This window comes from Neopsephotus bourkii, unplaced genomic scaffold, assembly GCF_033783945.1.
Source record: "Neopsephotus bourkii isolate Nb327-2 ecotype Australia unplaced genomic scaffold, CSIRO-AGI_Nbou_v1 NB_1287, whole genome shotgun sequence".
NCBI lineage: Eukaryota > Metazoa > Chordata > Aves > Psittaciformes > Psittacidae > Neopsephotus > Neopsephotus bourkii.
In genome coordinates this window covers 3,647,657-3,671,835 of record NW_026901771.1, presented here as the reverse complement: position 1 = coordinate 3,671,835, position 24,179 = coordinate 3,647,657, and the positions used below count along the sequence as shown (strand labels likewise).

General features: G+C 50.2%; 2 protein-coding genes across 3 annotated transcripts; one reads left to right on the top strand and one right to left on the bottom strand.

Moving 5' to 3' along the window:
* The first annotated feature begins 999 nt into the window (after positions 1 to 999).
* CLSTN3 (calsyntenin 3) lies at positions 1,000 to 15,643 on the top strand. Of its 2 annotated transcripts, XM_061365441.1 has the most exons (18): positions 1,000 to 1,155; positions 3,772 to 3,894; positions 4,840 to 5,035; positions 5,503 to 5,711; positions 6,022 to 6,171; positions 6,848 to 7,033; positions 7,449 to 7,718; positions 7,823 to 7,935; positions 8,015 to 8,177; positions 9,301 to 9,357; positions 10,036 to 10,193; positions 10,359 to 10,507; positions 10,981 to 11,207; positions 12,319 to 12,489; positions 13,069 to 13,214; positions 13,346 to 13,481; positions 14,614 to 14,831; positions 14,916 to 15,643. In XM_061365441.1, exons 1-18 carry the CDS (start codon positions 1,071 to 1,073, stop codon positions 15,084 to 15,086), a joined length of 2,928 nt encoding a protein of 975 aa, XP_061221425.1. In that variant the 5' UTR covers positions 1,000 to 1,070; the 3' UTR covers positions 15,087 to 15,643. The 2 variants fall into 2 exon arrangements, with proteins under 2 accessions (XP_061221425.1, XP_061221426.1); XM_061365442.1 differs by lacking the exon at positions 9,301 to 9,357.
* A 63-nt stretch (positions 15,644 to 15,706) lies between these two features.
* Positions 15,707 to 23,721, bottom strand: LOC133218743 (solute carrier family 25 member 36-like). Its single transcript, XM_061365489.1, has 7 exons — positions 23,589 to 23,721; positions 19,328 to 19,504; positions 18,814 to 18,891; positions 18,387 to 18,487; positions 17,671 to 17,737; positions 17,186 to 17,469; positions 15,707 to 17,091 (listed from the first exon to the last, which is right to left on the bottom strand). Exons 1-7 carry the CDS (start codon positions 23,627 to 23,629, stop codon positions 16,892 to 16,894), a joined length of 948 nt encoding a protein of 315 aa, XP_061221473.1. The 5' UTR covers positions 23,630 to 23,721; the 3' UTR covers positions 15,707 to 16,891.
* Positions 23,722 to 24,179: the final 458 nt, after the last annotated feature.

Here is a 24,179-nt window from a genome sequence, read left to right as displayed (position 1 = left end):
CCTCGGCTGGGCAGGACGTGAGAGCGGCAGTCACCTCCTCACTCTCCGCCCTCCCCGGGGGCTGCTGCTGTTAAGTACTTGGCTACCAACCAGCGGCAGCTCTTCCCCGCAGCCTGCCGCTCCCCGCACCGTGACGCGGGTTAGCTGCGAGCTTCCTCAGAGCAGTGTCCAGGCCCCCTCTCTCCACAGCCCGTCGGGGAGAAGCCGAGCCCGGTGCGGATGGGCGGTGCAGTCCGTATGCTGCCTGCAGCCCCTCGCCGCGGCACTTCCCTCCACCCCCCCGATCTTCACGGCCCCCTTCCCGCCTGCTCCTCCCGCTTCCCTCCGCACTGCGAGATGCTTCCCGGGGCAACGCACCGGGCGCCGGTTTTGAAGTCCCCCCTCCTACCCCTCCCTCAGCCCTCGGCCCTGTCCGTGCCCTGCCCGGATTGCGGTGAGAGGGGGCGCAGCGGCCCGCACAGCACCGCACAGTACCGCACCGCACAGCACCGCACAGCACCGCACCGCACCGCACAGCACAGCACAGTACCGCACAGCACAGCAGCGCACAGTACCGCACAGCACAGCACCGCACAGTACCGCACCGCACAGCACAGTACCGCACCGCACCGCACAGCACTACACAGCACAGTACCGCACCGCACAGCACAGGACCGCACCGCACAGCACTGCACAGCACAGTACAGCACCGCACAGCACAGCACCGCACCGCACCGCACCGCACAGCACTGCACAGCACAGCACCGCACCGTACCGTACAGCACAGCACAGTACCGTACAGCACAGCACCGCAGAGCACCGGACAGCACCGCACCACCGCACCTGGCGCGGCAGCCCCTCGCATTGGCTGCCGACCCCGCCGGCCCCCGCCGCGCCCGTGACGTCATGCTGCAGTGCCGGGGCGGGGCCGGGCGTGGAGCGGAGCGGGGCTCGCGGAGGTACCGCTCCGTCCCTGCGCGCCGCCGCCGCTGCCGCGGGAGCGAGGCCGGGGACGGGGCCGGGGCCGGGCCGGGCCGGGCAGCGCCCGCCGCTGTCCAGCAGCCCCGGGCGGGCTGGGACCCGCCGCCGCCATGGGCTTCCCCCGGCCGCGCGCCGCCGTCCTCCTGCCTCTCCTCTGCCTCTGCGCCGCGCTGCCCGGCAGCGCCGCCAACAAAGGTGAGCGACGGCAGCGCCGCGGGCACGGTACCGGGGACGGGGCGCTGGGACCCAGCAGCGGGCGGAGGGGCCGCGGCTCGTTCCCCCCGGCTCCGCGGTGGCGGTGCGGGTTCGCCTGGCACGGTGCTGTCGTGGGATCTCCGCGGTCCCCGGCTGCTCCGTCTCTCTCTGCCCCTTCGGGTGCCCTCATCCCATCCTCTCTGTCTGCTTTCTCCATCTGCCTCCTGTCTCCACTTTCTTTTCCTTCTTTCTGCTAGCATCCCCCCCGCGTTTTGCCCTTTTCCAGCCACTTGTCTTGCTTTTGTTCCAGTTATCGCCATGTGGATTTAGCTTCCCTTCCCTAGCGTGCTGAGAGAATGTGTTGCTTCTCCACAGACCTTTGTGGTCTCCAAAACACATCCGCTGGCTCCATCTTCTCATCCTAGTTCATCCATCTGCAATCTGCCAACAGGAATTATTTTCCGGTTATGTGTTAATTATGCAGGTTGCTTGGATCAAACAGCATTTTATGTGCTAAATACGTAAAAAAACCCAAACCCTCACGCTACGGCTGTAACGCTCTGAATGCAGATGTTCTTTGACCACATAGAGCAAAGGAGAAGGGTATGGGATTCTAAATCTGTGGCTGTAGGGACAGGCAGGAGGAATTCATCCGAGGGGAGTCAGTGCATCAATACTCGGGCAGGGGGGGAGAATCGAGGAACATGCCAGGGACTCGGGGGTCATCGGGGAATGTGACATCCTCTGTTCGTGGGAAGAGGTAAGGATGCAGGGCGGTGCAACGAGGAGCTCTGTGCATGCCGGCATTGGCAGGGGCATGCGTTTGTACTGCCCTGGTGCCAAGGGGCCCAGTGGCAAGGCAGGGCCCCTTCCACTCTGGATTCTCTCTTTTCTTTGTACATCTATGCTCTGAAACATCTACCCACCTTTGGCAAATTATTTTAGATTTACAGGAGCTTTCCCGAAGCTGGTAGGAATCTGGACCCTAAAAATATTCCAAAAATGCTTTTGTAACCTCCAGGAACTCATTTCCCAAGAAATCAGAATGGTGATTCCCAAGTTGCAGGTGAATGCAGCAAAGGATTTATCTCCCTCTACCATCAGCTTGTTACCCCAGCAACAGGGCACATTTGGTATTTGTAGCTGCAGATTCCCACCTCGGTGGTGCGGCGCATGGAATAGAGCCGTCACGGAGTGGAATCTAGTGGGGGCAATGGAAGGGTGGGTTGGAATGTGGGCATTTGCACGCAGGGAGGATTCCACCTGCTTACAGAGCAGGGTGGATGTTTGGGTTTCCTACGCAATGCTTTATACATGTCAATCAATACGGTGAGGGAGAAATGCCAGCCCCTGCTCCCCGCTGCCTTGCCAGGCTGGGGCTGCCCGCTCCGGGGGTGCTGCAGCACCCCCACTCTGACCTGTTGCTGTCTGGTGGCCACCGCCTGGCTCCAGCAGCATCCCCTCATCCCCATTTCAGAGGCTGTAGGGGATGCTGTCCCTTTCGAGTCAACGCGTCACACCGTGCTGGTGTGGTTCCAGAGGATACTGTGCTGCAGAGGATGAATTCCCATATTGGAAGTAGTGCCCTTGAGGGGAAAGGCTCTGTACCCTACTCCCCATCAGCTCTGACCCATGCTGTGCTCAAGGCATTGCTTGGTTGTAATAAATCTTGGTCTCGGAGGGGTGGGAGAGTGGGGGATTATCTGGGAATGGGGGGTTGTAACTAGGCCATGTAATATAATCTCAGAGGCCCATTTGGCAGGGGGGTGGGCATGGGGGAGGGGGTTTTAATGTATAATGATTTTTCTTCTCTCTCCCATCCCCTTCACCACCCCCTACCCCCCACCCCCACCCCATTTCTCCTTTTCTCTGCCCCGGAGCCTTTGTGATAAAGATTAATTTGCTATTTCTGGGCCTGTGACATTTTTCATAGGCTCCTGCTGGCTGCTGCCTCCATGCCAAGCCTGGCTGGGCTCCAGCCAACAGGATTAGCAAGGAAGGGCCAAGGGAATATGGTGCTTGCCATGGAGTGGGGAAGGAAGGAGCACGGGACTCTCAGAGTAGGTTATTAATTCACATAGAATGACTGACTGAAAGTGTACCTGGGTACGCGTGTGTGGATCCTGGGCCTTAGCCCAGAGGATGTCAGGCATAAGTGATAATGGCTGCATGCAAGACTTGTCCCCTTGGGACACCCTAAGGAAAGATGTATCCTAGATCCTTTAATTACGGCTTCAGTGAGCTAAAGGATTTAGCATTTGTCTTCAGAATCAGGCTACTTCTGCCTCTTGATTTCAGGCTTTTTTTAACCATTCCCACTTTCCTGGGCACCCAAATGCTTCTCCACATATTCCTGGTAAGATTGTAATGAGGAGGCCAGAAGGTACACACTGCTTCTGATGAGGTCTCCCAGTCCCAAGAGCCATGTGGAGGAGAGCTAAAGAAAGAGAACTTCTTCCTCCCAGCCTATCCTTTTAGACTTTAGTTCCAGAGAAGAAGGTGGGGAGGGGTGGTTGTTACCTGCCACTGGATGATACCCTGCTCTTGTAGCACTGAATCTGTCACTGGTGGCTAATCCATTCCTGTGCTCCATTCCCACCCCCAAATCTGCCCCAGCAAACAAGCACAAACCCTGGATTGAAGCTGAGTACCAGGGCATCGTCATGGAGAATGACAACACAGTCCTGCTCAACCCACCGCTGTTTGCACTGGACAAAGATGCTCCACTGCGCTATGCAGGTAGGTGGGTAACAGCTCCGGGAAGGGTGGGAGGCAGGGAGAGACTTAGGAAGAGGCAGAGACAGAATGCCATTCATCCCTGTGCTGGATTCTAGCTCTCTGCAGGAAGTGAACCCCTCCAAACCTTGTTCCGGAGGAGGTCCCCAGTGAAGTCCGGAGGCAATTTGGGCTTGATTTGATGCTGTGAGCTGTTTCCCTTAGGGAGAGAAAGCGAGGGTGGAGCCAGCTACTTTTTGACGCAGTTCTGCTATTTCCAAGGATCACATGCACAGTGCTGTGAGCACTGGAGGAAGCTGGTAGAGCACGCTTCATTGGCAGTGCTACATCCCCTCACAGTGAGCACAGATCCCTCAAACTACAGACGGGCTTTTATGGGGGTTGTATTCCTGGTCCTTACTTAGGCCATGCCTGGAGCTTCCTCATGCATCATCCCTCAGCTCTGGGAGAGGAGAAGTGGTCCCTGTGAGCCAAACTTTAGGATTGATGTGACCCTATCTGCAGTTCCCTGCAGTACTGTGCCACATCCTGCCTGTGTGGGTGGATGAGACATCACGGATCTTCATGCTTTGGCTGCCTATCTGCAATATATAGTCTGTTTTGCCTCTGTGAGGGATGCAGAGGAGAAATAAGGTGCTCCTTCAATACGTGGATGTGTAGCACTTGTAAACCTAGCTTGAGCCTTGTAACCTCTAATTCTGGGTGCTGGTCAAGGTTCCTTGCCGTGGGGGTAGTGTCCAGTAGAGGGCAATCTGTATCATTAATGGCTGTAAGAAATGGCAGGAGAAACTCTAAGGGAACCAGAAATTGCACAAAATGGGGTGTGATAAAGAAAGGAGAGCATAAGTTAGAAAGGAAGAAAATATGAGACAGGGAAGCAAGGAGACATAAGATGCTCTCCTTAGTCCTTTTCTTTCTTCCCTTCCTCTCTGCCTTTGTGGGTACCAGGTGAAATCTGTGGCTTCAGGATCCATGGGGCAGGGGTACCTTTTGAAGCTGTGATCCTGGACAAAGCTACAGGTGAGGGGCTGATACGGGCCAAGGAACCAGTGGATTGTGAAGCACATAAGGAGCACACGTTCACCATCCAGGCTTACGACTGTGGAGAGGGACCCGATGGAGCAAATACCAAGAAATCACACAAGTAAGTCCATGCAATCATTGCTGCATGTTACAAAATGTGATCTATCACAGAAACGCAGATGGAAATGGCTGTGGAAGTGCTCCTGTTAGCCAGAAGTATTTTTCTCTAGCCTTAATACTATAATTCAACATGCAAATAAGACCCAAATAGAAATGCTCACTGACTGAGTCACATGAGTGAATACCACTAGAAGTGAGGGCTGCTTGACAGTATGTTGCTGCATATTGGCAGGAGGTCCAGATTACATTATCATTCCTTTTTGCTCTTCCTCTGGGGTGGTAAACCATTGTCCAGGCTCCTGTGTGCTGACATTGTTGTGTTGAAACCAAGGTCTCTTTCCTCGTGCTGACTTTTGATGGCTGGAAATCAGACTGGTGCACTTTTAGGGGAGTGTTTTATACTGAAATGTAGGGGGTATGTGGCTCCTAATCAGCCAGTCTGTTCTTACCCATGTCTCTTTGTATCAGGGCTACGGTGCACGTTAGAGTAAATGATGTGAATGAGTTTGCTCCTGTCTTTGTGGAAAAGCTGTACCGTGTGGCAGTGACTGAAGGAAAGCTGTATGACCGCATCTTGCGTGTGGAGGCCATTGATGGAGACTGCTCGCCACAGTACAGCCAGATCTGCTACTATGAGATCCTGACCCCCAACATTCCCTTTCTGATTGACAATGATGGTAAGAATCCACACCTACCATGAGCATGTCACTCCCCCTTTCCTGCTTTGCTCCCTTTCTGCCAGTCCCATTGGATGGCAGAGCTGTGCTATATGAATGTTCTAGCACTGCTGATCCATCTCTCCTGGTGCAGAGATGCAGCAGCCATTTTGTGGGATGCTATAGCTCTTACAGAGTAGCATTGGAGGGGGGGGCTCAACCCTTCTTTGGTTGTTTTTGTGGTTAAGCATAAATAGGAGTGATTTCTAGAAGGAATATCTTCGAGGAGACTGAAATTCCTCTCCCTTGACCTCTTTATTTTGCTAACCAGGGAACATTGAGAACACGGAGAAGCTGCAGTACAGTGGAGACCGTGTCTACAAATTCACAGTGACAGCCTATGACTGTGGAAAGAAGCGGGCTGCTGATGATGCTGAAGTGGAAATTCAGGTGAAACCCACCTGCAAGCCCAGCTGGCAGGGTATGAAACCTCCAAACGCAGTTATGTCCTCCCTGTGCTTTTGCTGAACTCTGACTCAGTCCTACTCATTGCAAATGGTTGTGTATACGCAGATGAATTCAGTTCTGGTGCCAACCCATCAGTCCCATCTAACGGGGTGCAGAACATATCAATCTGTTGCAAAGCCACTGAAAGGCAATTCCAACTTTGGAAAATCATTCCTTGGATTACTACTATGTATTTCATAATATATAATATATGTATAATATGATAAAGCTCATAGACTGTATTCAAAGTAGATTGTATTCAAAGTAGATTGTATTCAAAGGCTGCTTGTCTTGAGGATATTTGGCTTTTCCAGAGGTGTTGTGTGCCTACAGGTTCACCCTAGTCAATAGAATGAAGGAGAAATCGACACAACTAAATATCTGCTTTACCTGGTAAGAGAGGCTGACAATCCAAGGATTGATGCTACACTGGTACTAGCTGTAGAAGATGACAGATTTGGACTCTGTGTTTCTATGAAGTCTTCCCTTGCATTGGTGCTAGCTGCATGGAATTGTCGTTTCGATATGGAAAGGGCCTAAAAATCTCTGTTTCTAGGCTAGCCCATAGAAGCCACTTGTGTATGTGCCAGATATTCTGTCCTCAGGTCCTTGGCAGGACATAACCCCCCTCTTTCACTCTTCTTCATTAGGCTGGAACAAGAGGATCGAGTATACCCCAGGTGCAGGCAGCCTTGCGCTCTTCCCCACCATTCACCTGGAGACGTGTGATGAGCCCCTGTGGAACATCCAGGCCACAGTGGAGCTGCAGACAAACCATGTGGCCAAGGGCTGTGACCGGGATAACTACTCTGAGAAGTCACTACGCAAACTCTGTGGTGAGTTGATTCTTTCCAGGGCAGCTATAGCACAGCACCGTGGGCTTCATGGTCCCAGCTCTGTGCCTCATGCAGCAGAGGTGCTGGGGGACATTCCTCACATCCGCTGTGATCAGTGGGACTGGGAGGACTTGAGGGGCAGTGGGCACCCTTGCCCATATTTACAAGGGGCTCCCTGTGCTCTCCTTGCTGGGAAGCCAGAGGTTTGTGTGTGTTGCCCCAGTACACAGAGTCTGTGCCACTTCCCCCAGCACAGATGAGGGAAAAGTCACCAAAGGCCTATAGGCAACTCCTCCTCTCCCTGCGGTCCAGGATGCTACAACAAAACCTCTGGGCACCCTCTTTGTCTGTCCCCTAATTCTCAGACTTCTTATTCTCTCATGCTGACATTCCTAACTCCTTCCCTTCTTGGTAGGTGCTGCCTCAGGAGAGATTGACCTGCTGCCAGTGCCTAGCCCCACAGCAAACTGGACTGCGCGACTCTCGGTGCACTACAGCCAGGACAGCAGCCTCATCTACTGGTTCAATGGCAGCCAGGCTGCCCAGGTGCCTGTGGTGAATGGGCTGAATGCCCATGAGGGGCTGAGCGACCACTTCACCCTGTCTGTATGGATGAAGCATGCTGTGGTGCCTAGCAAAGGCAGGCGGGAAGAGGAGACAGTGATCTGCAGTACAGTGCACAGCGGTGAGATGCTTATCCTGGGGTGGTGATGCTTCTGCCCACTGCCTCTGACTTGTTAGGAGGGATTATGCCTGTGGTATCTAACTCCCTGTGCTTGTCCCTGGCAGAGGATGGCTACTCGCATTACTCCCTGGCTGTGCACGGCTGCCGGATTGCTTTCCTCTACTGGCCATTGCTGGAAAGCGCAAGGCCAGTGAAATTCCTCTGGAAGCTTGAGCAGGTGAGGAAGCGTTTGCCTTTTCTTCATGTCCCTTCTGTTTCTGCCCTTTGCCCATCCCTTCCTCTGCTGTCTGCCATAGGTCTGTGATGACGAATGGCACCATTATGCCCTCAACCTGGAGTTCCCCACTGTCACACTTTATGTGGATGGCGTGTCTTACGACCCTGCCCTCATCCACGACAATGGCCTCATTCACCCGCCCCGGCAGGAACCCTCACTCATGATTGGAGCCTGCTGGGCTGGTGAGTATCGGCTCCCTGAACCGTGCTCTTCCCATACAGGAAACAAGGGAGTGGAGGGGGAGCCAGAAGAAGGGAAAGAAACACCACCCAATATTAAGTGATGCAAAGCCCATTGCAGTTATCTTGCCTTCTTGGCACCAAAGCTGGTGTATCTCCTTCCTTTACGGACCAAGCCAGCAGGCCATGGTAATAATTGCTCAAGGAAAAGTGTCATTGGCAGCTTCATGGGCAACAGCAGTGGAATATGCAATGGGTAACCAGCTTTCAAGCAGAGGAGGGTTGAAACTCTCTGTACCGCTGGTGTTTCTATCAAAGCTTTTCACCCACCAGAGAGCAGGCAGTACTATTTATGCTGCTGGTTGTATTGATGGGGATTTCTGTGTCTTGAGGCTCTATATGAAGAAATCACAAGTCATTCTGTAGAGGAATTGGATTGGAGGACAAAGATCAGGTTAGGAACATAGCTAAGCCACTACCAGATTCAAACCCATTCTGTGGAGATGTAAGACTGCATTTCCCAGGTCTTTTCAGTTCTCCTTCAAGACAGAAGCAGGACAGAACTAAAGGAATTTGCCTGCTGCTTGCTTTCACTCTAGTAAGATCAGATCTTTACTGTAGTACTGCTTCTCCTGATCATGGATCTTCCCACAGCTCTGTGCTCTCCTATAAAAGGCCCAACAAGCATGAATCAGCTTGGGACACCCTCCTGGAACCATCTGAGTTTCAAAAGGATGTTGAATGCATGGCTTGTTGCAAGGATGGCTAAGACCATGATCCCTAAATAGGAATCAGTTAATTCCCAAGATAAATATCATTGGGAAAGGATTAAAAAAACCCAACCCAACAAACAAACCACCAAACTAGAACCCTCCCTGCCACAAAAACCCCTTATACTTTCTCAGTTACTCATCCTACGGAATCACCATCCCCTTCATGGCAGGGACTTGCTCTCTTTCATCTGTGATGTGCTGTCTCTAGGGTTGAAGGATGCACTGCTTGGCACATGACTCCAGAGCTGTTCCTTTGGACTGGCCAGTACAATCACCTGGATAGCTATTTTCCTGACCCTGTAACTGCCCTGTTCCAATGCCTTATTGTTTGTTTGAATGTTCTCCTTTTGCAGAGGAGAAGAATAAAGAGAAAATCAAAGGAAGCGAGAACTCCACTGATACTATACAAGGTAGGGAGAAGAAAGAAGATGGTTCTCTTTCCTTCTTCACCGTGCATGGCTGTCACTTCTTGCATGGTGCTTTCCTCACACAGCTCTCCCAGTCCTGTCCTGCCACCTCCCACCATCCTGGGAGGAAACCCCTTATTTGGCAGATTGGTCCTTGATACCTTGATGTGTGTGGAGCATGAAAAGGAGGACTACAGCCTGCTTTGAGAGATGGGAGTATGCTTTTCATGTGGATAGAGTCCTCATGCCTGATTACTAAAGTTGGTCTCTGAAGAATGCGGTAGCCATTAGAGACATCAGGAGATGTCACCTCATCCCTATCTGTGGAACATGTAGCTTCTTTTAAAAGCCCTCACAGGAAACAGTGTGAGAAGGGAACAAGAAATTGTTTCCATCTGGCATTCAGCAGTTTGGCAGAAACCACTCTATGCTACCCACCGGGCACTGCCGTGGCCTGTCTGTTGGTCTGGTTTTCCCACTTTCCCCCATGTGGAATTTTGTCATCTCCTTACTTCAGCATCTCCTGTCTTCTTGTTGTCTTTGTTTTCCCATGTTCTGTACACTCCTCTGCCTTTCTCTACTTCCCTCAACATCCATATGTCCCCCACACTGTTGTTTTTGTGGTTTTTGCTCTTTCCTTGCCATGTCTCTCACACCCTTCACCTCCCATGTTTCCCCCAGGAGATCCTCTGTCGATACACCACTACTTCCATGGTTACTTGGCTGGCTTCACTGTGCGCCCTGGTAGCTTGGAGAGCCGGGAGGTTATTGAATGCCTGTATGCCTGCCGTGAGGGGCTTGATTACAGTGACTTCGACAGTCTGGGCAAAGGGATGAAGGTATGCCCATCTGCCCAGCTTGCATGGGTCTCCTCCACTCTCCTCCCCAGCCTTGCTTCCCAGGACTTTGCCTGCTCCCCCACCTTTCTCCTCTGTGTCTCTCTTAGCTTGGGTTCATGGTGTTTGCTGAAGAACCCTGAGTATTTCCTTCTCTTCCACCTGTAGGTTCATGTGAACCCCTCTCAGTCCCTGCTCACCTTGGAGGGTGATGATGTGGAAACTTTCAACCACGCAATCCAGCACGTGGCTTACATGAATTCACTGCGCTTTGCTACCCCTGGGGTCCGGCCACTCAGACTCACCACTACTGTCAAGTGAGTGGACAAAGCAGCATCTCCAGCAAAGTGCAGCAAGAGGGTTACCTCTCTTTGGACTAAAATTACACTCTCACCTTGTATTTTAATTCTATTTTATGGTCTCAGAATGGGTAAAAGTCTTCCTGAAAATAAATATTGACCTATGCAATATCCAAATGGATACTGTAATATTGGGCCCTGGGGTCTATGCAGGTGGCAGAACTTCTACGTTCACATTACATTCTACACTCATGGTGTTCCAAGTATGTGGGCTGGTTTTAATTTTCTCTGTGGTGTGTGGGTATGACCGAGTCACCTGAAACCCAGTGATGCTGGTCCTACCACACACCTCTCTCTTGCACAGCAGGCTATAGGGAAGCTTTTTAGGAAGACTACCAGAAAAAGAATATTTCCTTCTCTGGCAGTAATAGGCAGGAGGTTTTCTTTTACAACTTTGGGCCAACTGATGCTTTTTTACTGTTCTCCTTCAGGTGTTTCAGCGAAGAGTCCTGTGTCTCCATTCCTGATGTGGAAGGTTACGTTGTGGTGCTACAGCCTGATGCCCCCCAGATCCTGTTGAGTGGCAATGCCCACTCTGCTCATCCTGCATCAGACTTTGAGGCTCCTGATGGGGTCCCCCTGTTCCCTAACCTGCAGATCAGCTGCTCTATTTCTCATCAGGTGGAGGCCAAGAAGGATGAGAACTGGCACAGTACCGGTGAGTGGAGTACAGGGCGAGGTGTAATTGACAAACTGGAAAGCCCTACAAGAGCTGCTGTCCTGCAGAGAAAGCAGAGCCCCTCATTAAAACTGCAAGAGGGAGTTTACAAATACAGGAGCAAGGCACATTGTCTGCCAATATGTAGGCTAATCGGTTCTTATCCCTTTCTGCTCCTCCCTATACTTTTTCTATGGACACAGTTTCTTTGCCGTACTCTCTCCTTTCCCAGGCTGCTAATTCCTAATCCCTTTTACATTTTACCTACATTTCCCTTTATTGAATCCAGCACTGAATGGATGTCCTGTGTGTTACCCTCTCCACTCCTACACTTACCCAGTCTCCTGCTTAATTCTCTCCTGTTTTCCTTATCTCTCACCCCCTCCCACCTCTTCCTGCATCACTTATTCCTGTGAATTCCCCAGTCAGTTTTCTCACACCCTGTAACATCCTGCCCCTCAATTTCTCCCCATCACCCTCAGATTATTTCTCTGCACTCTATCCTCTACATGTCCTTTCACTTCTTCCATACCTGGTAATGGGTTTTTTTTCCTCATAACTTTCTCTTGAGAAGCTTTGCCTTCCCTCATGCGATGGTGAGTTTCTTGACTTAGAGCAGGTTGGTCTTAGCCCTGCTGAAAGCGGTGAAGTCAGGTTCACTTCACATTCAAAAGGTGAATGTGATTGCCATTGTGAAGAAGATCCCGACCGTGGTAATCAGCAGTTAGCAAGTGAGAGGGGAGAGCTTTCAAAAGCACTTAGGGTCTGCTAATGTGTGATAGAGCTGATCCTAATTTGCACATTGTCGTTGTCAACAGAGTCTTTACAGCCAAGATGTGTTATCATGAACCAGTCTGATAGTAGTGTGTTGTTCCAAAATTAAGTGACTTTGTTATGTGCATAAATAATGTCATTAGAACAAGGGGGACTTCTACAACAAGTAATTGGACTGACAGTGGTTTTATTCAAGGTCAGTGCTAGAAGGAGAGAGAGAAGTCATTCCATATGATGTGAGCACTTTTAAGTAAATGGGTACCACTCTGAGTAACTCCTGCCTTTGCTGATGGCTGGCTACCTTTCTGGCCCTGTCTTCTTTCCATTTGCATCTCAGTGACGGACACACGGATGTCAGATGAGATTGTGCACAACCTGGATGGCTGTGAGATCTCGTTGGTAGGAGATGACTTGGACCCAGAGAGGGAGTATCTGCTCCTGGATGGGGCACTGCTGCAGCAGCGGGGCCTGGAGCTTGTTAACACCTCTGCCTACCTGACCATCACAGGTATGTCCTGTCCTTGCACAGCCATCTGTGTCTTTCTCACTGCCAGGCATCAGTGGGAGAAGCACTTAACCTGATGCTAGAGATGTGTTGGGGTACTCTGTGAGACTCTGAGGTGTAACTGGCTTTTGGAAGTCCCAGGCCATTTTCTTGGCTCCTCCTCCTCCAGCACACAGTAGTACAGGGCATGGTGCCCGAGTTCTCACCCAGATCTGTATCACCCCTCCTGACTTACTCCTTGGGGCTTGGTGTTCTCATGTGCCAGCATCACTTTGCTTGGCATGACTGGGGGACAGCACATCCCACATGTTGTGGATTGGTACAACCCTGTTGTACTCTCCAGAACCCAACAGCACTATTGCTTTTGATCCTTCCTTCCCTTCCACTTGTATTAGCAGTGCAAGCAGGGATTTCATGAGGTCCTTTGCAGCCCAGCTCCATCTCTGCTCCCTTCCTAAAAATAATGAACCCAGCATTGCCTTGGATTCCTCTATAGTTCCTAGTTGCTACAGGGTTATGATGACAGATGATTTTGAAGCAGGAGCTTCCTCACACCACACCAATCCTCTCTTCTTGTCTCAGGTGTGGAGAGCATCGCAGTTTATGAGGAAATCCTACGCCAGGTCTCGTACCACATCAACCATGGTGCTGCTCTTTATGAAAGGAAGTTTCACCTGTCCTGCACTGAGATGAATGGACGCTACTCCAGCAATGAGTTTACTGTTGAGGTACACGATGAGTACATGCACACATAGGTACTTGTGCATGCATGGAGCGGACGTGGTGAACAGGAATGAGCACAGTGTAGAATGCATCATGAACATAAGGCTGAGTATCTCTCACTCTGCTCTTTCTGCAGGTAAATGTCCTCCACAACATGAACCAAGCTGCTCATCCTAACCATATTCTGAATTCCCAGCAGTTTGTGCACCGAGGCCATCATTTACCCCCAGAGCTATCTGGGCACAGTTTGGCAAGCACCCGTAACAACCCAAGTATGTAATGTTATCTTTGGGGTTCATTCATTGGGTCAGCATGCTGATTTTCTGTCACTGTAGTAGAACTTATAGTAGAGGATTCCTTTCAGGCTCTCTATACCCATGTTACTGAGTTCTCGTTATACTGTACCACTTGTCATTAGCAAATGGACTGCAGTCAAATGCTGGTTTAGAGCTTGGTGCAACAATCCTTCTTTTGGTGTGTGCTTTCTTGATGTAGAAGCAGTTTGAAATCTACACCTGAGAAGGTCCAAAAAGAACAACCGTATGACACTGGGTAATGTCATTGACAAATGACATTGGGTAATGTCATTTCAGAAAGAAGCTTCAACAGCAAGACAGAAACAAGGGAATGACTGACAGCTCTCTAGAAAAAGAGATGGGACTAGGTGGTGGTGAGGAAGGCACCAGAGACAAGAGGAGGATTCTTGCTCCCAAAGCAGAGGAAAGCTAGACTAGAGATAAGAGTTGTTTGTGCTGGCAGCCCTGTGCAACAAGCGTGACTGCAGACCAGCTCTAGGGCTGGTACAGAGGACCCTGTGTTGGTTTTGGTTCCCTGTTGTAGGGAACATGAAAAGCACCTTTGGTGCTAGATTTTGCTGCAGCTTCCTACAGCCTCTGATCCTGGTCCAGTCCTGTGGCTGGCACGGAGCCACTGCAGGGACAGCCTATGCATGTGCTGGGAGAGCACCAAAATCCAGCCCTTGCCTCTCCCTGTCCCAGCTCTGCCCTATTGCAGCAGCCAAGCTGTCTGTGCTGCACAGAACTACCCAGAACAAAGCCACAGAGAGCCTGGATGGATTTTACAGGTAATGGGGTTATCTGGAGAGAAGAGTCTGGGCCTACTAGCCTAGAGCTGAAGGGTAATGTGCAGAGTCTGCAGGCCAGGCCAACATCAGAGGGCATCTGTACCTAGGCATCCTGGAAGACCATGCTGGCCTCAAGCAAACATAGAGCAGCTGAAGGCAGAAACTGCCTGTGCCCAGGGGAGCAGAAGAGTCAGGATTTTGGGTCCTGCCTGGACCCCAAACCTCCAAGCTCTGTCCAGGGACCCTGATTCCTGCAGGCCAGGTTGAAAACACGTTTCTGTGACAGTCTAACAATGGTTTCTCATTTTCTTTCTCCAAAGTGGTCCCTAGTGCTGCCACTGTCATCATTGTGGTGTGTGTGGGCTTCCTGGCACTCATGGTGATCCTTGGCATCCTGCGCATCCACTCCCTGCACCGGCGGGGAGCGGCGCAAGAGGTCCCTGGGGCTGCTGAAGGGGGACACACAAGCAGCAGCGGCAAAGAGAGCGACATGTTCTGGGACGACTCGGCCCTGACCATCATTGTCAACCCCATGGAGGTGAGGAGCAGCCGCAGGGGCTGGGGCTGGGCCTGCAGCTGGTTTGCTGGATACTTCCTCTTACCCCATGTCTCACCTCCCCAGTCCTACCAGAGCTGCCAGGAGAGGGCAGGAGGCAGTGGCGAAGGCAGGGCTTGTGAGGGCATGGATGATGAAGATGACAGCACCGACTCGGAGACACCAGACTCACCGGACAGCAACGACTTGGGTGACCGACACATCATGGGCAGAAGCGACGGCTCTCGCCGCTACTAGGAGCTTTAAACCACCAGTCCAATGGATCCCCCCAACATATATGGCTGGAAGGAGGTGTCTTACTTTTAGCTTCTTCCTTCCCGCACCGTGTACACATGCACTCCCTCCCTCATTTGTCATTTCTGCCTCCCATCTTCCCCCCACTTCTGCCATTCCTATTGTGGACATTCCCCGCATTACTGACCCCCCCAGCTGGCTCTCTAAGAACTGTGTATTAGGGCACTTGCACATGACTGGCACAGTTCAAACTGTACAGAGGAAGAAGGGAAAGGACACCAAATGGAAGCAGCCAGCCATAGGGTTCAGAGGGGGGTCTCTCACAACCCCTCCCCAGATATTATATATATATATATTGTATATTTTTTCAATGTTGTCGTTTGAGGTTTATTCTCGTTTCATGCAAAAAAACCAAACCAAACCCAACCAACCAACCACAAACCCAACACTGCAGCTTGTGTCGCTTTGTAAAGTTGTCAATACTACTGAAGTAAATGAATGAACGGAAGAAGGATGAGGAAACAAAGTGGATTTTAAAAATAAATGGATTTCAAATAAAATGTTCAGGGCTTCTGCAGTTTTTCACTACAAGCAGGGAAAGAAATAGGCAGTGGAGCCTCAAATGTAAGACTGGAGATTGTCCAGAGCATTTATTCACTGAGATGACTGCCTTTCTCAGGGAAGGGTTACCTTTTTGGCTGTATGTGTTGGAACAAGAAACACACATCACCCCTGACCCTGAGAGTCAAAATACTCTGTAAACACAATGTAGCCTTCCCCAGGACATGGGGCTAGGACCCCGCAGAGGAACAGAAGGCAGCCCAGCCTGGCACAGGCATGTGTTAACACATGCAGCAAACTGGATTCTTGATTACAGAAAAGAAAACGTAAGGCTCTCTCCGTACACTTAGTGCATCATGAACAGAAACAGGACAAATCCTCAGCTTCATCCAGGTGTTTTTTTCCACCCAATCCACTTTCTTTCTACATTAAAGAGTATTTTTCATACCAGGGTTCCACCTTGTAGCAGAACAGAACCAGCACTTCCAAGGGAAGGTGTACTCTCTCTTTTGGGAATGGAGGGGACGGGACACAACAGATATTGGCAAAACATGGCTATGAGCCCACTAGCATGAGTTGTGAAGGTAGTGCTTTCTAGCAGGTTGTGCTTCTTCCCTTGATCTACTTGGTCTGATTATTCAGACTGCAAGACAAAAAGAGGTTGTCAGTTACCTGACACATCTCGGGGCAGTGGCTGCAGCATGTGAAGGACCCAAAAGATAATTCTGCAATAGGACATCTACTGGCAACTGAGGTTGAGAAATTCTCCTTAGAGGCAGGAAGGAGCACAGGAGGTTAAAGTGGAAGAGCCCCTCTGAGGGTATGAAGAGTCTCAGCTCAAGATCTCAACCTGCTGCAGTTCTCAGATGTCTGAGCTCTAGCCTGTCATGTCCGACTGTGCCCACTGGGTCCAAAAGAAGTGAACATGCTGAGGCTAAGGTACTCTTATGCTTTCTCTTTTGTATCCTTCCCAGTAAGTGTTGTGCCCTTGTTTCATACAGGGAACTTACAGCAGGCACTGTCAAACCAGGATGTCAATCCTGAAGCACTGGAGCAATTCAAGTCTCCAGAAAGAAGAAAGGCTACACTGTACACATCAGAGCCAAACACTCTGCACAAGAAAAGGCTTTTGTCCTGAGAATGCTATGCCCGACCCAGTTCTGATGTGATGAAAAGCACCTCTCAGACCACTGAAAAAGACCAATTCTCAGAACCATGAGGTGCCTATAGCAGCTGCTACAGTGTGCTTACAAGGTGGAAGAGGCCAAATGTACAATGAGTTCATAGGTAGCCATCATGATAGCTGTGTTTGGGATCTGACGGACCAAGTGAGCCAGGAGCCCTCGGTATAAAGCCAAAGGTCCCTCTTCATGGACCACAAGCTGCAGAGTCTGTATGAAGGAACGGTATCGTGACCCTTCTTCTCGCAACCGCGTCCGAATGACCTCTGGAGAGACAAAAAAAGGGAAGTGATATTAGCAGATTGATCCTATGGGCATGGCATAGAGGGGAAGAGAAGCCAGGGGAGTGGACCCACTCACCATGTGGATATGCAATGCATGAAGCACATGTTTTGGAGACAGCAGCAGCTCCCATTAATCCAAAGAAATCATGGCTTTTTGGTGAGAGTGTGAGTGGTGGGGAAAGGGAATGATGGCTATTTCTCAGCTGCTGCTTCAGTGCTTCATAGATGACAAAGTGGATAATGGTCTCTGACACTCCAACATAGGAAGCAGTGATACCACGGTAAAACCCACGAAGGCCTTCAGTGCGGTACACATGCATGGCACACTGGAGAGCGTTTCTGGCCAACTCCCCCTTCACTCTGTAAAGATAAGGGAGGTTTAGAACAGCATACTGCTCCACTGAGCTCAAATGCTGTTGTGAACACAACTGTATGACTCTCCCCCAGCACACCTTGAAGACCTATGTCCTCATGGCAAGTCACAGAACCCTGTGCAACCCTCCCCCCAAAAAACAGTCCTGATTTGACATGGAGCGGCTCTGCATTGCTAGCCTGCCTTACCTGGCTTCCAGCTGCATCCTGGTTTTCACTAACCAGATAGGATTGGTGAGTGTGGCAGAAGTAATACCTGCAGAACAGAAGAGGGGAAAAGCCATGAGCACCAGGATCACGCTGACAGTTTGTGAGGAGGTGCTGCACTGTCATCTCTCTGAATTCTGCTTGGCAAGTTGCAGGCATTTGCAACTTCAGAACGACTTTGAGCTTCCATGGGAGAAGAGACATTTAGGGGGGACTGTTCTTTTCTCTGCTTCCCCCATTCCAGCCTTTGTCTGTTGGTAATTAGCTCATCTCCCTCAAACATAATACTGCTACAGGTCCTGGTGTTACAAAGAGGCAGGAAACAACTGATTGACCTTGCAAGACTGGAAGATTTTGTTAGAGAAATAGGATATATCAAGAGAAATTAATATGAGTGGTCTAAATTACAGACTGCAAATTACAGTCTTCTCCCTCTCACAGCTGAATGGAGCTCTTTTCCTGATAGCAGCTGAAGGGGTAAAGACCAGCTCCATGACTTGAAGAGGTAAGCCTAAGAAGAACAAAGACTGAGAATGCATTTTGGTTAGGCAAGGAACTCACTGCTCCAGGTGTGGAGGGAGAAAACTTCAGAAGAGAGAGCAGGACTCATGGGAGCAGCAGTGAGGAAGGAATGAAACCTGTTCACACTTACAGACAGAAGGACCCCTTGACTCTGCTTTGAGACTGAAGAGGCTTACCTGCACAGGCTGCTGACAGCATGTGTACTTTCTTGGACTCTGGTACAAGGACAGCATTGAGCTTCTCCTTAACATGAGAATAGGCAGCAAAATATATAGCCCTGGTTGAAAAGAAATGCAGAAGAGGTTACAGCTCACCTACGAAGAGCAGAGACAGCATTGCTGTGTGGGGTTCTCACTCCAACGCTTCCTACTCCCAGCAAAGGTGTCTAATGTGACATCAGATACCATTTATACTAGAATACTACTACAGAAATCATCTTATCTTAAAACTATGATTGGAAGGTTCAGAAAACATCTGTGTTAAGCGGTCCTGTGACCCAATGAGCACAAGGCCCAGACTGCTTCCTGAATGTGGAGCAATAGCTGTCATGGAGCTCCTCTAAAACGTGTACAGCATGAGCTGTCCTCAGGGAGCCGTACTCACCGGGAAGGAGCAACTCCAACAAGGTTGGGACCCAGACCTCGGAACAGGGATCGCACACCTTCCTTCTCAATAATGGCCCTACAGAAGGAAATGAGCAGACACATCAGCAGAATAACTAAGCTACAGGCTCTTCTGTTCCTCTTCCTTCTTTGTTCTTCAGTACTTCTTGTAGCATCCTCTCCTCACCTCCTGTGTTATCCTTTTCCTGCTCTACTCTCATTTTCCCTCCACCTGCTTTCTCTCTCCTTAGTAATTTCTCCCTGTTCTTGCTGACACCATCATTCTGGGTCTCATCAAACCACTAGCTGAGAAATTTCTCAGTCTCAACAGCTCCCCTGCAGATGCAAAGCACTGATCAACTGTGAGAAGTAGATGTATCTGTGCTCTGACCAAACTTCTTCCTGTACTTGCAGTTTCCAGAGCCTCAGCTGAAAATCCATCTCCCCCTCTTGATCGTGCTCCCTCTCCCCTCACCTCCCCAGTGCTAAAATGCTCACTGTCCCATCCTACTCACCTCAGCAGCTTCAGCACTCCAGGAGATGGTGAGGTGGGGTTCATCAGCCTCACACTCATCCCTGGCAGCTGTATCTCTGAGAGGCACAGAGGCCGCAGTACCAGCTGGGATGACTGTAGTCGTGTCTTCACCACTTCCAAGGGACAGGTCAGGATGGCTCCAGCTGTGCCACCGCATCTAGGACAAAGACATAATAGCAAATGTAAGAATGATCCCTGTGCAGTAACAGGGCAATATATTTGACCCTGCTTGTCCACAACCTTCAGCTCTCTAGCAGAGGATTGCTGACCTCTCCCCCAGCCTGACCTCCTGCTCTGACATTGATTAACATCATAACGGCTCAGCTGGGGACATCTCCTGGCAGCCTCACCTGAAACCTCACGCGGTATTTGAGATAAACAGTCCCAAGTCCATAGGGACTCAGCAGTCCCTCACTCAAAGCTGCTGATCTTTGTATTCAGACTTTCCCAGAGCAAACATTTCTGCTGCCCAAACTCACAGCAATGCCTCTGCTGAGATCACCAGGCACTGTGCCTCTCATCTCCCCACAGCTGCACTGCCTCGGAGAGTGGCAGCACAATACTCTCCCACCCCACAGCCTGCCTGTGTTTTCAACCCATAGCCAATTCAGCCCTACATGTGCAAGGCCCTATAAACAAGACATGTATTTGCTGCTAACAGCCAGGCTTGCCTCAGCCTGACTTGATTAGGAAAGATGACCCTGACCTTCAGCGGCCTTCAGCAGACAGAAGCTATTTTTGGTACTCAGGAACCACCACCCTCAGTCTAGTCACACCTCAGTAATGCTGAAAGGATGCATATCCCTTTTTCCCCTTCTACCAGTCAGGGACAAGTTGGAACTGATACATTTGGTTCTCCACTTCTGCCCCTCCTGATCCTTTGACTGACACCTGTTCTTCTAGAGGATGCTTAGTACCTGAAATACTGTTTTGAGATTAATTTGCATGGAACAGCCATGCAGAAAGTGTTGACAGACTGATAGGGTTGGAAAGGACCTTAAGATCATCCAGTTCCAACCCCCCTGTCACAGGCAGGGACACCTCACACCATGTCACCCAAGGCTCTGTTCAATCTGGCCTTGAACACCGCCAGGGATGGAGCATTCACAACTTCCCTGGGCAACCCATTCCAGTGCCTCACCACACTTACAGTAAAGAGCTTCTTTCTTACATGCAATCTAAACTTCCCCTTTTTAACAGTCCCTAATGAAGAGTCCCTCGCCAGCATCCTTATAGGTCCCCTTCAGATACTGGAAGGCTGCTATGATGACTGTGTACATTCAGAATAGCAGATTGAGGAGACTTTATACCTACAGATTTCAATGTTTAAGAAATTTAAGCGTTCCCCAGGTACTGCGGAAGTGTACAAAAGAGTTCTAATGTCCACCAGGACTGAAGAAGAGGTGCATTTGTAATAGTTTGTTCTGCTAAGGTTATATGGTCGTATGCCCTGGGATTATTGCCAGAAGAGAATTACAGAATCAGATCACTAACAGACTTAAAAGACCCTTTGCGTTCATTCATGTTGAGGGATAGGAGAGGGTATGTTGCTGTGTTTGAGTCTTTTTTATGGAACTTGCCAAACAAAAGCTGGATTCAAAAAAAGCAACTACAAAGATATTATAGACTTCAGTTCTGCAAAACTGTGGTATCTCACAAGCACACACTGAGGGCCTTAACACTCTGGTTGCAGCATGGATACTAAATGGATTAAAACCTTTCCCTGCCCTGCAACCAGATGTCAGTGAAGAAACAAACAGCAGGAGTCCAGCAAGGGTGTAGGAAAATCACTTCTAACTTAGACCTAACCATTTTCAACTTCTCCACCAACAGGTAGGAGATAACATTTTACTCTTGATAAAATCCATGGGTGACGAAGGTTGTCACAGTACTGAGCAAAGCTGCAATGACAAAATAATGGCAAATCATGAAAAGCCACTGAATGGAACTGAGCAGTCACCAAGGCACCTCCTGCTGGGCTTAAACAGGCCTGATTCATAAAGCCAAACCCCTGAAGTCATTGCTCTAGAAGCAGGAACAAAAGCAATTCTTGCAAAATATGATGAAGAGCAGTGTCTGACAACCAGTATAACACGTACTCCCAGCATAAAGCAGGGCAAAAAGAGCTAAATGAAGAAGGCAGGTCATCATACCTTAGAAAAAAGTACTTGCCTCTACATTTTGCTTTCACGTTTTTAGAAGGAAAACTGGAAAGTCTGAAGTGGAAGAAAAAAAGAGGATTCGTTGAAGTACAAAAACCACCATTAGCATTTCCTTCAATTATCTGAGAAGGGTTTGAGAACATGTACAGGAGCCACAGGGTTTATTGGCAATTCCCATATTAGCCCTCACTCAGGCTAGCCAAAAACTGAGACGGATTGAAGATCTTCATTTAAGGACAGCAATGCTAAGTCAGACAGATTTACAGTTAAACTGGATTTTGCCTAGGATACAGGTGAATAAAGATCACCTATGGAAGAGTAGAAGAAATCTCCCAGCTTCTTGCAATTTTCACCTTAGGGATTTCCTCAGCCAGGAAAGTTGCATTGCATTTAACAGCATTCAGCACATTCTTTTTCATTAATCTTCTTAAGATGCTTCCTGGACAATAAAGTTTTTACCCTTTAATATCCCATGGCCAGGAGCCCCACAGTTTAACTGCACACTGTGTTAAGAGCTGTGTTCTTGCATTAGTTTTGAATGAACCTTTTGTAAGTTTCATTTGATGATCTCACACTAGAATATAAAGTGAACAACTGTTCTTTCATCAGTGAAATCTGTTTCATTAGGTAGCACAGTAATATTAACTATATACTGCAGCAATACCCTGAACTCCTTATTAGTCTTATCCCTATCTTGTGTTTTTGTTAATTGTAGTTCAAGAATTATTGCTTAATGGGTGAGGACAGGATACAGATGTATAAAGCTCCCACTGGCAATGCTCCTGTCATTAGCCAAACTCTAGAAACTGAACTCTCCCTGTTATTTCAGGAATCAATGCGGAAATAAGGATGAGGCAAAGCTGAACTAGAAAGGTAAGAAAAATGGTAAAAACCCCAACATTATGAAAGGCTACAATGCAGTGATGATGTAGTTCAAAGGATTAATAAAAGAGAATAACATATAAAAAGTAACTCTGGGAACAGACAGGGCAAGTACATGTAAGTAAATATTGACATAGCATGACAGCTACATCAGTGCCGAAAACTGGAAATTTACTCATTAAGAGCAATTAAATGAGGTGCTTTATTGCACATGCTATACCACAAAGCTTACTGTCACACAGAATCCAACAGGATGGTGGAATCTGGAATGGGATCAGGTGGCTGTCTAGGGAAGGGCCCTCTACAGTTACTCAGCAAAGTGTAGAGGACCTCAGTATCTTTTGCTTTAGGACACCATAAACATAAAGCTCACTGTTTTGAGGCTTAAACGTTTCTTAAAGAGAGGAAGGGCGAAACGCGGCCCAAGGGACATGCTCAAGGGCACGCTGTGAATTCAAAGGCCTCACGCTTCCAACGCCTGACTCCAAAATCAGACGCACTATTTAAAGCCCAGGAAGACATGCCGGAATCCCAGCCACGCGGTGGTGGAGAGCTGGTGCCCTCCTGAAGACAAGGATGCTCCACCATTCGTTTCCCTCAAGAGGCCCTGCGGTGCCCCACATTCCCCCGTTCAGCACCTAGCTTCCCTCGCTCCCTCAGCTCCGATGAGTTTAGGCTGGGTGAAAAACCAGACGAAAGCCCTCCTGACTCACAGGGAGACTCCCCTTCTCCCCACATCGCAGAGCCATGCATTCACCCGGCGCGGAGCTGTCAGAGCCTGCATTCGAACGGGGCACAGGCACTGTCAGCATGGGGCGAGGCAGAGGGCTCCGGGGTCCCTCTCTCCTCTCCCCCGGCTCTTTACAACCGCGGGCCCGCAGTCCCCGGCGCAAAGCGCGTTCGCCCCCCGAGGTTTGCCAGCGTGGGGTGGCGGTGAGGGCCGCTAAAAGCCTCGCTCCCGACGGCGGGCAGAACGCAGGGAGACCCCGCGGCGAGGCGGCGGCTGCAGAGACCCCGGCCAGGCAGCAGCAGGCGCGAGCAGAGTTCGGGCCCGGGAGAGAGGACGCCATGGCCGCGGGGCCCGAGCCGCCCCATGGGAAGGAGGAGGAACCGCGGGCCCGGCGAGGCTCCGCGCCTACGGCAGCCTCGGGCCATCCCGGCCGCGTATCCCGGGCAGCAGCCGTCGCTTCCACTCACCCTCCAGCGATCAGGTGGAGCAGGGTGCTGTGCTCCAGCATGGCCTGGCGCTCTGCGGGGACACCCGCGCCACCCCGCGCATTGGCTGCTGGCAGGGAGCGGGGCCGGGGCCGGGCCCGGCAGAGGCGGGGCGCCGGGAGGTGGGAGCGGTGCGAGGGGAAGTGGCCGTGCAGAGCTGCGGTTCCGGAGCTCCGGGCCTAGGCCGTGCCTCGGGGCTGAACCAGGGCCTTTCTCCTTCCTGCTCCGTGCTTTTGAGCTCGCGTTTCCCTCCGTGCAGACTTTAGGGTGCACATAGGCAAAGCCCAGTCGTTCCTGACTCTCATTCTCACTCAGTGAGACCACAGATGTTTCCTGTGGTACTTGGTTTTATATGACAATTCAGACAAATTATACCCGAGATTTCAAAGGTCAGAGGATCAGTATGTCAAAGGTGGGGAATATTCAGGATGAAAAGATCCTCTGCGGCTTTCGCAAATGCAAAGTTTCATGTGGTATCAGAGCTCACAGAATATCATCTTCCTTGGAAACAAAAGCAGAATGCCCATCAACATGCTGTTGACAACCAGGCACACATCATATCGGGATAACAAG